Consider the following 13069-nt stretch of genomic DNA (forward strand, 5'->3'; position numbering starts at 1 on the left):
TGAAGTCAAGTATGCATGGACTTGATGCTCACAGCTTTCTGTGTAAGGGCGGTGAGTTTAAACACTGATTCGAGAGTGCTGTTGACAGTTTTCACCCTTCAGGGAAGTCCCGAGAAGTGTTTGTCTGTCCAGCGCAATCCACTGCTTACAAGGATGGGTGGGTTCAGGAAGAGAAGAAAGCGCAAAAGGTAGTAGTGATAGATGATATTTATGAATAGAGCGGCAATTCCGAGACATGTGGACTGTCCACTACCCACTCCACACCTCGACCTTACAATATTTTCATCAAGACAGGCCAATGAGGGCCAATCACAACCAGATCTTCACGTCTCTATCAACCCAAATTTATCCTCCGTGGTGCATTCTGTGGGGGTGTCTCCCTCGAAGACGTTCATAATGAACTCTCGAGCCCCGGGCTGGCCTGGGAGACCAGAAGTCCCGTGAAGCCCCTTGACAATCCGCAGATATTGAATCGAGACGCCCGCATCGCAATACTTCTGCACCAATGCATCGTGATCCTCGATATTCACCGCTATCTCATCCGCCGTGCCCTTCCACATGAACATGGGAAAGTCCGGGATGCCATGTAGTCCTGCCGTGCCGATCTCATCCAACAACTCCAAGTTATCACTGATAATGCCTTGACCGTTGTCGTACCATGATGTTATATTTTGAAGAAAGAGCCGGGAAAGGAATCCGTACACTGGCTTATAAAAGTCAACAATACATTCTTTATACACAATCTCATACAGCGGCTTATACTCCGGTAGGAGATGTTGGTCAACATAAGCGGCAAAGGCGGGGAAGATATTGCTGAGCCCGGCACTCATTCCAGCGGCGATTCCTGCATAGATGTTTTTCTCGGCGGCAAGGAAGGCCTTAGATATATTGGTTGGCAACCCCCCGATGGCTGCCCCAGCGATCTGGACCTCTGGTGCGTATGCACGGTGAAACTCTCCTGCCCATTCCGCCGCCGCGCCTCCCTGCGAATATCCTTGCATGGCGATGGTTGCAGTGTCCGATAAGCCCGTGATGTGCGTCGAGCGGAGCACGGCACGCATGGAGTCTAGCACGGCATATGCCGCGTTCGGGTTGACTATAAATGCGGCGGTGTGTTGGAGAAAATCGGGTACGACAAGAGGAATTCCCTTCCTAATGTAGTACAGCATCGCAACTTGCATCTCGACGACCGATTCGCTTGCATTGGTCGAGGCGCCGAGTTGAAGCCCGTAGGACGGTGAGCAGTCATTCAAAACCGAATCGTATCCCGTCAGGAAGACGAGAAAGCGATCCAGTTTGGCACCGAATGGGATCATGATGGTTGTCACTGCGTAGCTGGGCGATTCGTGGACATCGGTGGTGCGGTAGAGCAGCTGGTGTGCTGAAGCAAGACCGGGTGGGGGAGTCAGGGCTGAACCGATCGTCACTTGCCGTGATTTGAGGATAGACCCCGGAGGTTGCGATAGCCAGCCGTCATCGTCAGGGGTGTAGAATGAATCGCGATGTGGCGCCAGCGGTATTTCAAAGGCACGGGGTTGGCTGATGGCCCCAGCGGAGGGGAACATGGCCCATAACAGGGCCGTGAGATAGAGAATGTGCCCCACAATATCCATGCTGAACTGAACAAGCAGAAAGATATCAACAGTGTTTGCACAGAGTCCCTCAGTGATGTCAATACGCCCATCTTATAGGCGCGTACTGCTTTTTTTCGTGCTCCCATCTCAACCAGCGTTGGAAGCCCACGAGTCGAAAGCCACTACCCCCCTCGAACATCACAATGAGAAACATGAGAAGTACGACACTCTCGTGTACTCTTCCAGACTGAGCGGACTATGTTAACTCCGCTGGAAGTGATAATTCAAGAATCACAACGATAGTCGTGGGGGCTGTGATCAATGCAAAGCGAAGGACTAGCCTGTGGATCGAACCTCAGTCCCTATCGCTACAATGGCCGTTCGACTGCAATTATGTCCTGCTTCTCCCGCCGTAAAAACCAGAGCGTGAGAGCGAGCACGTACCTGTAATCTCGCTGGTTCAATCCCGTCGAGCAGTCGAAGTAGGACAACCATAGCTTGGTGACCCCGGCCAGCTGTGCAGCTGACAGGGTAGTGACTCCAGTTTCTAGCCTGCACTAGACCAGAACACTGCATGAAGCCCGCTAACAAAGTAGCACAATCGTGCGACAAGTGGATTTCATTTCTAACTTCTTTGACAACTCGAAGCTGGCGTCCCACTCCTTTTCAGATACGCCATACTAAGATATTCCAGCATAGCCATGGAGGGTCGATCGAATAAATTGTCGCAGGTCGGCCGCAGTGGGGTGGGCCCGATAAATGCCATTCAAGTCGATCAGCCTGACATGATAACTGTTCCTGTATTTATCTGATCATCATCGCCACGCAAACTCGGATTTAGAGGGCCTCTGGATTGGCCTGGAGCCAAAGCATCCACCTCAGGGACCCCCCCCCCCCCACCACTCGGATCTGTAAATCCGAAAGTCCGAGAGCCAAAACCGAGAGCAAGTGCCGGTAATGCCTCAGGCTCCAAGATTTTGGGACTGAGTCGCTTGGCGTTGCCTTGCAGGTATTTACCGACCGCACAACGGCGGACCAGATAATGGAGCAACTCTCGCCCAGTCCTATCAGATCCTTCATCTGCATCTTGAAAGCCAAGACATCGCTTTTACGAGCAAGTCCTAACACCGAGGCTCGGCGCAGTTCAGGCAGATGACGCCACCGGGCGGCACCGGATGTGAGCCGAAGCGGGCCTCACCAGCCTCGGAGATAGCCGGGATAGGCAGGCAGCCAATAGACCGAGACCGGACGATCAGATAAGAAAATCCCCCGGCTGTGTTTTCTCCCGCCTATATATTTCGAGGGAAGACGCTGTCGCTGGTCAAGCATGTTTCTCCCGTTTCAAAGATCAGGAAATCCCTCGCTTGTGACTTTCATCTTGACTGTGTTCATATCACTGCTCCTATCTACTCTCGTGCTCAGAAACTCGAACACCTGGAATACACCGCAGAATACGATGGCTGCCTCGACGTTAAAGAACGTTATCGTGGTGGGCGGATCGTACGTTGGACGAGTATGTTGACCTGGGTGGATCATGTGCAAACATCTCCCAGATGCTGATTATCCCAGGGAGCTGCAGAAGAATTGGCACGGGTAGTACCCAGCACGCACCGGGTAAGTGCAAGCCCAACCGTGGCGGTTTCTCCATACTAATCTTTTCCGCAGGTGTTGTTGATCGAACCGCACAGCCATTTCCACCACCTCTTCGCCTTTGTATGTCACTGAGCCTGTACATTACACCACCTCATCACAGCACACTAACGCGTAGCAGCCCCGCTTTGCCGTTCTCCCTGGCCACGAGCACAAAGCGTTCATTCCCTATACCCGCCTCTTTGTCTCCTCCCCCAACTCAACCCAACACGCAGTCGTGCAGGCCCGCGTTCTCTCCGTCCAACCACAGCACATCAACCTCGACCGCGCCTGGCAGGGACAGAACCAGATTCCCTTCGAGTATCTAGTCGTCGCGACGGGCACCCGTCTCGCCGAACCAGCCGCCATGCGCGACGAGGATAAAGGGTCCTCCGTGCAGTACCTACAGAAGCACCAAGCGGACGTAAAGAACGCCAAATCCGTTGTCATCGTCGGTGGTGGTGCGGTGGGCGTGCAGATGGCGACGGACATGAAGGAGTTGTATCCGGAGAAGGAAATCACCGTGGTGCAATCACGGGACCAGCTCATGCCTCAATTCCACCGGGGCCTCCATGAGATCGTGAAGAAGCGCTTCGACGAGCTCGGCATCAAGTACGACTACCTTTCCAGCCCCGTCCCCCCTTCTTCTCCACCAGCTGACAGCCACAAGAACGATCACCGGCGCGCGCATCGTCGTCCCCGCCGCAGGCTTCCCCAACAACGGCGCCCCCTTCACCGTCCAACTCAACAACGGCACCGAACTCACCACGGACTTCGTCATCCTGGCCACGGGCCAGAAGCCCAACAACGACCTGATCCGTTCCCTGCCGGCCTCCTCACCGGACTCGCTGATCAACCCAGCCAACGGCTTCATCCGCATCCGGCCGACCATGCAGTTCCAGGACCCGCAATACCCCCACTTGTTTGCTGTCGGCGATATCGCCGACACGGGGCTGCGTAAGGCTGCCCGCCCCGGTGGCGGGCAGGCTGCGGCCGTGGCCCGCAACATCCAGGCGATGATCGAGGGGCAGAAGCCCGAGGCCGTGTTCCCGCCGTTCCCGATGGCGATTCATATCACGCTTGGCTTGGTGAGTTTCTTCCTGGGTTTGGTGTTAATGAAAGTACCGCTCATACAGGTGGCTGCAGAAATATAACATTGTGTTCCGCAACCCGAATCCCGCGGAGGGCAAGACAGAACCTGAAGTGAAGGAATCCTGGGAGTGAGTTCATCCCGGTCGGCATAAGCTATTATGAGGGTAGGTACTGACAGACACCGCAGTTCGCAGGAAGATATGGGCGTGGATCGATGGTGGAACCGCCTGGGCTTCCAGGAGAGCGTGCCATCGCAGTACCACTTGTGATGTTTCCGCGGAAGGGAGGCTAGAGCTGAGTTACGAACTGCGATAGAAGCATAGAGTCATGATACCAATCATCACATTTCAGTCTGTTATACCGAAAACCTGCACGAGCAACACCCACAACCACCACATGTAATTTAGTGTTGACAGCCAACCCCACACCGTATAAGTAGGTAGCATGACTGGAGAAACTGGAAGTGAATAAACAAACCACACTAACCCCAACACCAACCACAACGCCCAAACTCCACCCCCATCCACCGTCCCCATCTCCCCAACACAATCGACCAACCAAACAACCCAACAATCAAGCAATCAATTGAACACCTCCGGAACCCCCTGATGACATCCCGGCGACCTCCACTCGGGCTCACACGTCCCCGTATACACACTATACGCCTGCCCCGTCGGGCAGTGCAAGCGAACCAGCTCGCCCCCTTCACACTTGTGGTAGGCGTGGCAATCGTACCGGTCGGGTCGAGTGGCGCCCGGTCGGCAGTCCGCGGCGACGGCGGGGTCCAGGAGGAGGGAGGTGAGAAGCACCATGAGGGTTTGGTAGAGGAAGCGCATTTTGTCGGAGTCGGTGGGTGTGGGTCGGGGGTGATCTGACTAGTGAGAGATTAACTTAATTGATGGTTCTGTGGAGTGGTTGCAGATAGTCGAGGTGATTGAAAGGTCCGAGACCTCAAGGTATACTGACTGGACTTGGTAGTAGGTGCAGCGCTGAGAAAGAGTGCAACACTACTAGTAGAATTTGCGCAGCACTGAGTAAGTATGGCACTGGGTAGTAGATCCGGGTGCAAAAGTCCACAAAACACGGCCTACGCGCGGAGCTACGGGGACATTGGTATAGATATATGGTAAGTGATATGTTACCCTGTGCTCTGGTATGGACAGGGGGGGAGGGAGGGTCTGGAATTCAATATCATGCCAGCCGCGCGTGGGGCGCGGTGCCTGGGGATCGGGACTGGACTTGCAGTGGCTTGTGTGGGGGGGCCTCACTATTGAACATACACAAATATAGTACATGGATGGGGCCCCTTGACTCCCTTTTCGCTTGGTGGAGGTGACGGTGTAGGCCAGGAACACAGGATTTATCGCGAAGGAGTGTGTGATGGGACTATTGCAGAACTGGGGCAGCTCAGACGCTTGGGCAGAAGGATTGAAGGATTGATGGCATCGGAGCTATTACTGTGCTGCCTCCGGAGATTGTGCGAGACTCATGAGGCTTGCTTGCCTTGCTGGTCTAGCATGGGCGAGGAATGGAGCCTGCAGGGACCCAAGGCGTAGAACGCGTGAGGGTCTGCGGGCGATCCTGCGCGGGAGCTTAGTTGCAACTTACTGTAGTGACATGTTTTACGGGAACCGAGACTGATCGCAGAAACTTTCTTGAGGAAATGTAAGATCTGGTCTAAAGGTCAATTGTGAGTCTGTTAAAGTAAAAAGTATGTGAGAATGAAGACTTTTGAGATAACATCGAGGAGGATACCTAATCATGATCATTGGAAGTGTGAATTTGGGCAGTGGATTGGAATGCGGAGAGGCAGGCGGTGAAGATTTGCCGGGTTGCCAATCGAGACGCGTCAAAGAGAAGAAGGCGGTGAAAGGGAGTCTACATGACGTCGATCTTTGATCAGGGAGATTCGTCTCTGCAGAAAATTATCGGCTGATTTCAGGTGTTGAGGTGGGAGTCCTTCCTCATGTTCTAAAATTCTCTTGGTAAACAAAGACATGGTTGTCACGAAGTTTGTCCTCATCTTCAAACTTGTGCACCATCAGCACGCCGCTCATGGCCGAGTCCTGATGAATCATGACAATTATGCCGATCACTATAGTACAAACCACCACCAGATCTCACAAAAGGTAGACCACCCACTTCCCTGAACCGATCATCTACCGGCGATCAGACGTTCTAGAATCCCCACCCAAGCCCCCAATGAACATTTCTCTAGTTCCCATCGCGCGATGGACGAATCGATCCATGCACAGGGGTCGATGAAGTTCAGCCCTGTTCCCATTACCTATCCCCATCGTCATTTCCCCGCAGTGAAGTCAATCTGACCCAAACACCAAAGAAGGGTCGACGATGAAAGAATGACGACGCCGGATTTGTGACGTACGCTGAAATCAGCCGAGCTTGGTGCATCCATTCAAGGTATAAGTATACCATGGTTGTATCGAGGCAAATCATTATTCCAACACCTCAAACCATCTCATCACATCAAGTCTCGATCCATTCTATACAAATCTATCCCATACACTCAATAAAAATGTCCTCCCCTGAAGATAGAGTCAATGCCATGCGTGGCTACAAGGCGTGAGTACTGTTCGCCCCGAAACAAGTGAGAAATCCCTGACGGTACACAGCACCCTCAACAACCCCAACGTGTCTGAGGAGGCCAAGCAGAACGCTCAGTCCATGCTCGACCAGCTCGGTGGCTCCCAGCCTTCGGAGGAATTGCACAATCTCCGTGGTGACAACCAGAAGGACCCCAACCGTGTCGCCGGTGGCTTGAAAGCGTGAGTTACATTTCTATTCCATAAGTGGGTCTTCAATATTCGAATACTGACTTGTCCCTCAGTGCACAGAACAACCCCGGTGTTTCGAAGCAGGGTAAGGAAAGCGCCGCCCAGAAGCTCAATCAGCTTGGGGGCCCTGACGAGTAAAGGCCTAGTCAAGCCTGGTATGATTAATGTATATGTATGATTGACGTTGTACTATTATGATGGAATTTATTTTTTCCTTTGATTATGGCCACTTAGATGCGTTCACGAGCCAGGTCCGTAGCGTGTAGAAGTCTTTCAAGAATAGACGTGCTGAATGTCGTTCTGTGACCACGACTGGATTTCTCCCCTTGGTAAAAGCACGATCAATCACTCTAACGCCGCATCGTATCCTCAATCAGCAGTCGAAATAACACTTCATCGACTGCGCCTCCCCATACGAGAGACAGTCAATATTCTGACTGATCGCATTAGGCTTGACTCCGACCCCATTCTAACAGTAGGGATTCGAGTAGACCGATCAACCTGTTCTATGGATAAAGTTTCCCTCCACGACGAGCCCCTGATAAGGAGATGAATTGGAAGCAATTCCCCTCGCACGTGGGAACATAGTTCTCGATGCTATGCTGGCAGTCGGAATCGGTGTAGTAGGTGACGCATTCTTGGAAGCCATTCTAGGAGCACTCTTTTGCGCTGGCGGCCGTAGCTGCGGTGAGGAACAAGGGGGTATGGGATAGGCGCATGGTGATGGTAGGAGGGTTGATCTTGGTGGATGCTAGACACGGGTTAAGTCACTCGCAGTGAATGATTATTTTGACCGCTTGACTTTTCGTGAATTATAGAGTTAGTCAGAAGGACTGGTACTGGCTGGGGAGCATTGGTCATGCAGGAGATGGATACCCTCGCTTGTTGCAATCATTGACCTTCTATACTTCGACCACAGAAGCTCTCTTCTGCATTTGGAGATTCATTCTCCCAGCCGACACCGCCTCATTGAGAATCCCCAAGTTGAAGTTGTATATGATCATCGCTAAAGACGGGCTAACCCGCACGCTAGTGACCCGCTAAGGTCCTTCCTCTCGAGTCCTGGGGCCCTGCAAAAGCGTTCATCTTCCGATTGGAGCGGAGACAGGCACTCCGACGAGCCAATGTCTACCTAGTAAGCAGTCGCAGGACTCTGAACTAGCTGTTGTCGGGGTGAATATCTCCACAGAAGCCCTGGCTTGGTTGATAGTTTTGATGCGGCTCATTTCGGTACGAGACTGGAGACTAGAACTACAGCCCAGTCTCCATTGTCCCCATTTTTAGACTAAGCGAGTCTTTCTCCATAGGCAAGATTCACATTTTCATGGTTTGTAGGTTCAAATCCTTCAAAGCCGAACTTTGACTTGGTCTATTGACTGAACATCCGTGTGGCCCAGTTCAAGGGATCTGATATCAACGAGAAAGCGTTATAATCAGGTCTCATCCTTCACGTTTATTTTCTTCAGCTCCTGCTCGGCAGAACCCCGCTCAAAATCCTTTTGCCCAACGACAAAGTGGTTTCTCGCAGCCCGTCGTGATCCTATCGGCACTGCCGAATCGTCCAGAGTCATGATCCCACCGCTGGAAGCGAAGCCTATTGGACAGGTTTCGATGCGGTGAGATCTACGTAGCTCAGAGTTGAGCGAGAACAGCATCTAGTTCAGGGAAGGCATCAAAGACAAAACGACCCCATCGCAAAACGGAGAATGGCCCTTTTGAAGTGCGCATCCTCTGCCGCTCTCTGATCGATCAGACCCTGGAGTGAAACCCTTTGGGACTCCAACCGTTCATCGGATCTGGACTTAGTAGTTTCTGCGGGATCCCTGGAGATAGTTTCCGGTCCATTCCGGTTCGGGCTAGAAGCGAGAGATGAAGAATAGATGACCCACGCCAGCAAGTACGCTGACAGGACTGACGACGGCCGGGTTGTGGGGCAGTACTGCACAAGACTCATGTTTGCTTCTTGGCGGGATTTCAAGCAAGCGGATTACCTTGTCTGTGGTGGATCGTCTTATCCAGGGGGGTTGTGGACAAGCGATCGATAAGGTATGATCATAATTATTACAATATCATTGTCAATAATATTCCGGAAGAGATTGTGGAAAATCCGACTGGTGAGGATCATGCGATTCAGGATACCCTGATCAACGACAAAGTATGCGACTCGCTCGAGTAGTATATTCGGGAGAGTAAGAGACGACATGATGGAAACTGATAACTGGGTAGAGAAATCATGCTTTGGGGTGAAAAAAAGAACGAGAAGAAGAGGCTTATGAGGAAATAAAGTGGTGACTTATATACTAAACGTCAATCTACCTATTCACGTCGTCACCTCACGATATATCAAACTTTTTTACTGCGGTACGGCTTCACCTCGACCAGGAGATGAAAATAAGGAGTTGACCGATATAGGAACAGGGAAGCTTGACACGATGAATTTCATGAACCCAGATGAACCCAGCACGGATATAATTGGAAGTCATCAGTGAAGAGAAACAGCCCTCTCAGCAACATGCATGGTGATGAGAAACTCCAAACTCCAGGACACGTCGGTTTAAATAGCGTATCGAAACTCACGATTCACTCGATCGGTCAGATCCATGAACTCATGTTTCTGCTGTACGACATGCGCGTCACCTTCTGCCTCCTTCTCCGCGTCTCTCCTTCGTTTCTCGCGCACCGCCACCCACCGGATAAGACACAAATCAATCGTGATCAGGACATAGAGCACGACGATGGAGATCTTGGCGGGGAGGTATCGCGGTGCGTCCTTGGCCTGGAAGGTCTGCGGGGAGATGATGTTGCCCACAGTATAAGCCACGGTTTGGATACACACAACGGTGATTTTCTTGGTCGATCCAGCCACATTCGTGCTCGTCAGGCCCAGAATCGTCGTCCATCCGATGGGGACCCCACCAGACAGGTAATATCCAATCAACGCGGGGGTCTTCTCGGTTGTGGCCATCAGAATCGCTCCGACAATCGACGGTATGTGACCGATAATGCACCAGAAAAGCCTCTGCTCAGTCCTCATACTAAGATAGTTCAAGCCAATCAACACAATCACTCGTACGCGCCCAACGGAGTAACCAACAACAAGCTTTGCCGCGAGGAATACCCCATCCCCGTGACCAGAATGTTCCCAAAGCTCGTGGCGATGGAATTAGGCACCTTGGCTGCGAACACCCAGAAGGCATACAACCAGGTGCGCCTTCTTGAAGACGATGCTTCCAATTCCCTGCTCATTCCCCCGCAGCCGTTCCACGTGGAGCGCCTTTTCCGTTGGTTAGAGGAACCGCGCCGTGACCGGCGAATCCGGCAGTATAAATAGAAACAAGACGCCCACCACTACCGTGAAGCCTCCCAAAACCAGAAAGATGATCTGCCATCCTCGCAGCGGGGCGCTGCTATCGATATGCACTGCGATACCGTACGCAATATACCCGCCAAACATCTGCGCGAAGCCGCACATGGCGAACCAAATGCCCACACGAAACGCCTGCTCCTCTTTCCTATACCCCTGCGACGTAAACACTACCCAGGCAGGCACAATTGCTGCCTCCGCCACGCCAAGAAACGTGCGACAGACCATCAGAGCGGCGAAGGTGTGACAGGCCGCCATGTACGCAAGAATGGCACCCCAGACAATCACGTTGACAGCCACATAGCGCGCGAGCGGAAAGGCCTGGAGCAGCCGCACGGTCAGAAAGCTGAAGGCGAGTTGCCCGAAGAAGAAGATGCTGGAGATCCAGTTGTACTGGTTCCCGTGTAGGTGGGCGGATTCCCGCAGGCCGATGACGCTGGCTTAGCCGATGGCGATCTTGTCGAGATATTGCAGGAAGTAGACGATGCAGATCAGGGGCATGATATAAAGATTAATCCTGCGCACGAGCTTGTGAGCTGCCTCGGGGTCGAGCTCGGTCGTGCCGTGGCGGCCAGGAGTTGCAGGGCGCCATCGTGAGATTCATCCTTGACTTGGGTGGTTGGCTGCTTGGCTGGGGTCTCCGAGGCAGGCGGGGACGAGTTTGGGTGCATCCTGAGCGGGTTGGAGATCCCTGTCAAGCATTCACTGCGAAATTGTCCTGGATTTATGGCGAAGTGCTTGCAGGCGCGCAATGGCGGTGTTAAATCACATCATCTCAGCTATCGCGACATGAGTCTTGACTGATAAGCACGCCAAGGCTGCTTGACGATAGCCATGGTCTGCCTTCCAAGGATCGACCACTATGGCGGATAGCCTGAGAGCTCCCATAAGAAAGGTGGACAGAGATCAATCCATCCTTTGCGAAAGGCCCTCGGACGCTCAGGAGACACATGGCCGTAAGGAAAGGATACGCAACCCGAATTAGCACTGGTAAATCTTGCTCCATTCACCTCATGCTCATCCAAGCTGGTAGCATGTCTCAGTAAAGAGCCCGCCAAGCATGGTCCTAAGCTGTGACTAATGTGAATACAGTATGTTGGTCAAAGCTCGTCATATCTCCAACAGATAAGGAATGAATCCATGATTTTGACGAGCAGTAGAGCCTGATGAGCCATGATCTCTCGTTATGAGGTGCCCCATTTCAGATGAAAGCAAAGAACCTCACATTGCAATCATAAAAATCATCAGTTCACATTGTGGCACTGAGCCTGTGAGAGACATTTGCAGACTTCTGTTTTGCCGCTGTGTTCAAGATGTCCATTTGGGGTTGAAGGCAATCTTGACGAAGGATGAAAGGTGGTGCAGCAGTCTGCTGCAGTTTCGACAATATCTTCTCATACTTACTTATACCCTCGCCCTACGCTCTACAGTGGAAATTCGTAACACGAGGTAGGTAGGTGAATGATTGCCAGCAATTCCACAACTCCCTTTATCTCAGTAGTCGATGAGTGTTCCATGTGAGTTTCATTCTCTCCCAAAACTGGACAGCCGTGTGAAAACTCCTATTTCGCTTGGCCTGCGATTAGGTCCTCCCTTCTCTCATTTCATTGGGGAGTAATATGGGCATATGTGCCATATTACCATCACTGTCACATGCGCTTGCACGATCAATCCGTAAAGAACAAGATTCCTCCATTCAAGGCAGGAGCAATAACGCTACCATGATCCTCGTCCAAGTACACTCGCTTTTCACATTCAACCCGGCCACTAGAAGATAGCCTTTCATATAACTCGTCGCAATTGTCGGTCATGCGGCGCTGGGCAGCGCCTCTTTTACGTCTTTCGTACATATCCAGCGACTCTCCTCGGTGACGAGCCGGGAACTGCTCCTGTGATCCATACGAAAGACGGACTCTAGGCCTAATTCGAAGTCCAGGAGAGTCATAGAATTGCGTCTCTTCCGTCAAAATCAATCTATCGTTCCACCAGATTGAGGGACTCGCAACGAGAAAGGTGCCGAAGCTCCCTGGTTGCGTGAACAGGACATGCAACGCGAACAACCCCCCATATGAGTGGCCAAAGAGTGCTGTGCGACAAATCGTGACATTAGGAAAGATCGAAGACAGCACGAAGGGTTCCACTGTCTTCTTGATGAATGCGAGAAATTGATCCGCTCCGCCATGGGGTTCAGGCCGGGGATGGCCATCGGGTCCGGTCGGGGGTACATATGTCTTGCAGGGTGGAGTCAAGTCTATCGTACGGCGAGGACTGTACACGCTGTTGGTCAGAGGGTAGCCAATCGCGATGACGACTGTCCCCGGCTCATCTGGGGAAGTAAGCCGACGTCGACGAACAGCATCCAATGCGGTCCCGAAAACAGCGTTACCGTCGACAGAGTAGCTGTTCATGTGAGTCGCAGATTCTTCGCCTTGGCAGGGTCATGTGTTGGCAGACGTACAGAAGATTTGCCTGGGCCGAGACTTGTAAAGTACTCCAGCCCAGCGGCCACGCAAGCTGGATCTGATAAGACAATCCTTGCGCGTTGGAGATATTCCATGCCGCCACATTCGGAAGTCCGCCGTGATCGGATCGGGTAAAGGTCCAATGGGTCATCT

The 13069-nt window shown here is 52.3% G+C and overlaps 6 protein-coding genes across 6 annotated transcripts; 2 read left to right on the forward strand and 4 right to left on the reverse strand.

Annotated features, from left to right (window-relative positions):
• Positions 1 to 323: 323 nt before the first annotated feature.
• Positions 324 to 1565, reverse strand: BP01DRAFT_307411 (putative lipase 8 precursor; the record flags this gene model as incomplete). Its single annotated transcript, XM_025572294.1, has 1 exon — positions 324 to 1565. One exon carries the CDS (start codon positions 1563 to 1565, stop codon positions 324 to 326), a length of 1242 nt encoding a protein of 413 aa, XP_025426793.1.
• A 1465-nt stretch (positions 1566 to 3030) lies between these two features.
• Positions 3031 to 4564, forward strand: BP01DRAFT_387015 (amid-like NADH oxidoreductase; the record flags this gene model as incomplete). The annotated part of the gene is made up of 7 exons (XM_025577707.1): positions 3031 to 3087; positions 3144 to 3188; positions 3240 to 3287; positions 3346 to 3815; positions 3874 to 4291; positions 4350 to 4423; positions 4483 to 4564. The coding sequence occupies 7 exons, from the start codon at positions 3031 to 3033 to the stop codon at positions 4562 to 4564; spliced, it is 1194 nt and encodes a 397-aa protein (XP_025426794.1).
• Positions 4565 to 4876: 312 nt separating this feature from the next.
• BP01DRAFT_387016 (chitin binding peritrophin-A domain-containing protein) lies at positions 4877 to 6352 on the reverse strand (the record flags this gene model as incomplete). Its single annotated transcript, XM_025577708.1, has 2 exons — positions 4877 to 5170; positions 6287 to 6352. 2 exons carry the CDS (start codon positions 6350 to 6352, stop codon positions 4877 to 4879), a joined length of 360 nt encoding a protein of 119 aa, XP_025426795.1.
• A 479-nt stretch (positions 6353 to 6831) lies between these two features.
• BP01DRAFT_307331 (Con-6 family protein) lies at positions 6832 to 7228 on the forward strand (the record flags this gene model as incomplete). The annotated part of the gene is made up of 3 exons (XM_025572288.1): positions 6832 to 6878; positions 6929 to 7081; positions 7144 to 7228. 3 exons carry the CDS (start codon positions 6832 to 6834, stop codon positions 7226 to 7228), a joined length of 285 nt encoding a protein of 94 aa, XP_025426796.1.
• A 2416-nt stretch (positions 7229 to 9644) lies between these two features.
• Positions 9645 to 11160, reverse strand: BP01DRAFT_408882 (MFS general substrate transporter; the record flags this gene model as incomplete). The annotated part of the gene is made up of 4 exons (XM_025578835.1): positions 10980 to 11160; positions 10387 to 10890; positions 10164 to 10304; positions 9645 to 10125 (listed from the first exon to the last, which is right to left on the reverse strand). The coding sequence occupies exons 1-4, from the start codon at positions 11123 to 11125 to the stop codon at positions 9645 to 9647; spliced, it is 1272 nt and encodes a 423-aa protein (XP_025426797.1). The 5' UTR covers positions 11126 to 11160.
• Positions 11161 to 12121: 961 nt separating this feature from the next.
• BP01DRAFT_350551 (alpha/beta hydrolase) lies at positions 12122 to 13067 on the reverse strand (the record flags this gene model as incomplete). Its single annotated transcript, XM_025573800.1, has 2 exons — positions 12122 to 12854; positions 12913 to 13067. The coding sequence occupies 2 exons, from the start codon at positions 13065 to 13067 to the stop codon at positions 12122 to 12124; spliced, it is 888 nt and encodes a 295-aa protein (XP_025426798.1).
• Positions 13068 to 13069: the final 2 nt, after the last annotated feature.

Source organism: Aspergillus saccharolyticus (assembly GCF_003184585.1).
Source record: "Aspergillus saccharolyticus JOP 1030-1 unplaced genomic scaffold BP01scaffold_59, whole genome shotgun sequence".
In the NCBI taxonomy this organism is placed as follows: Eukaryota; Fungi; Ascomycota; class Eurotiomycetes; order Eurotiales; family Aspergillaceae; genus Aspergillus; species Aspergillus saccharolyticus.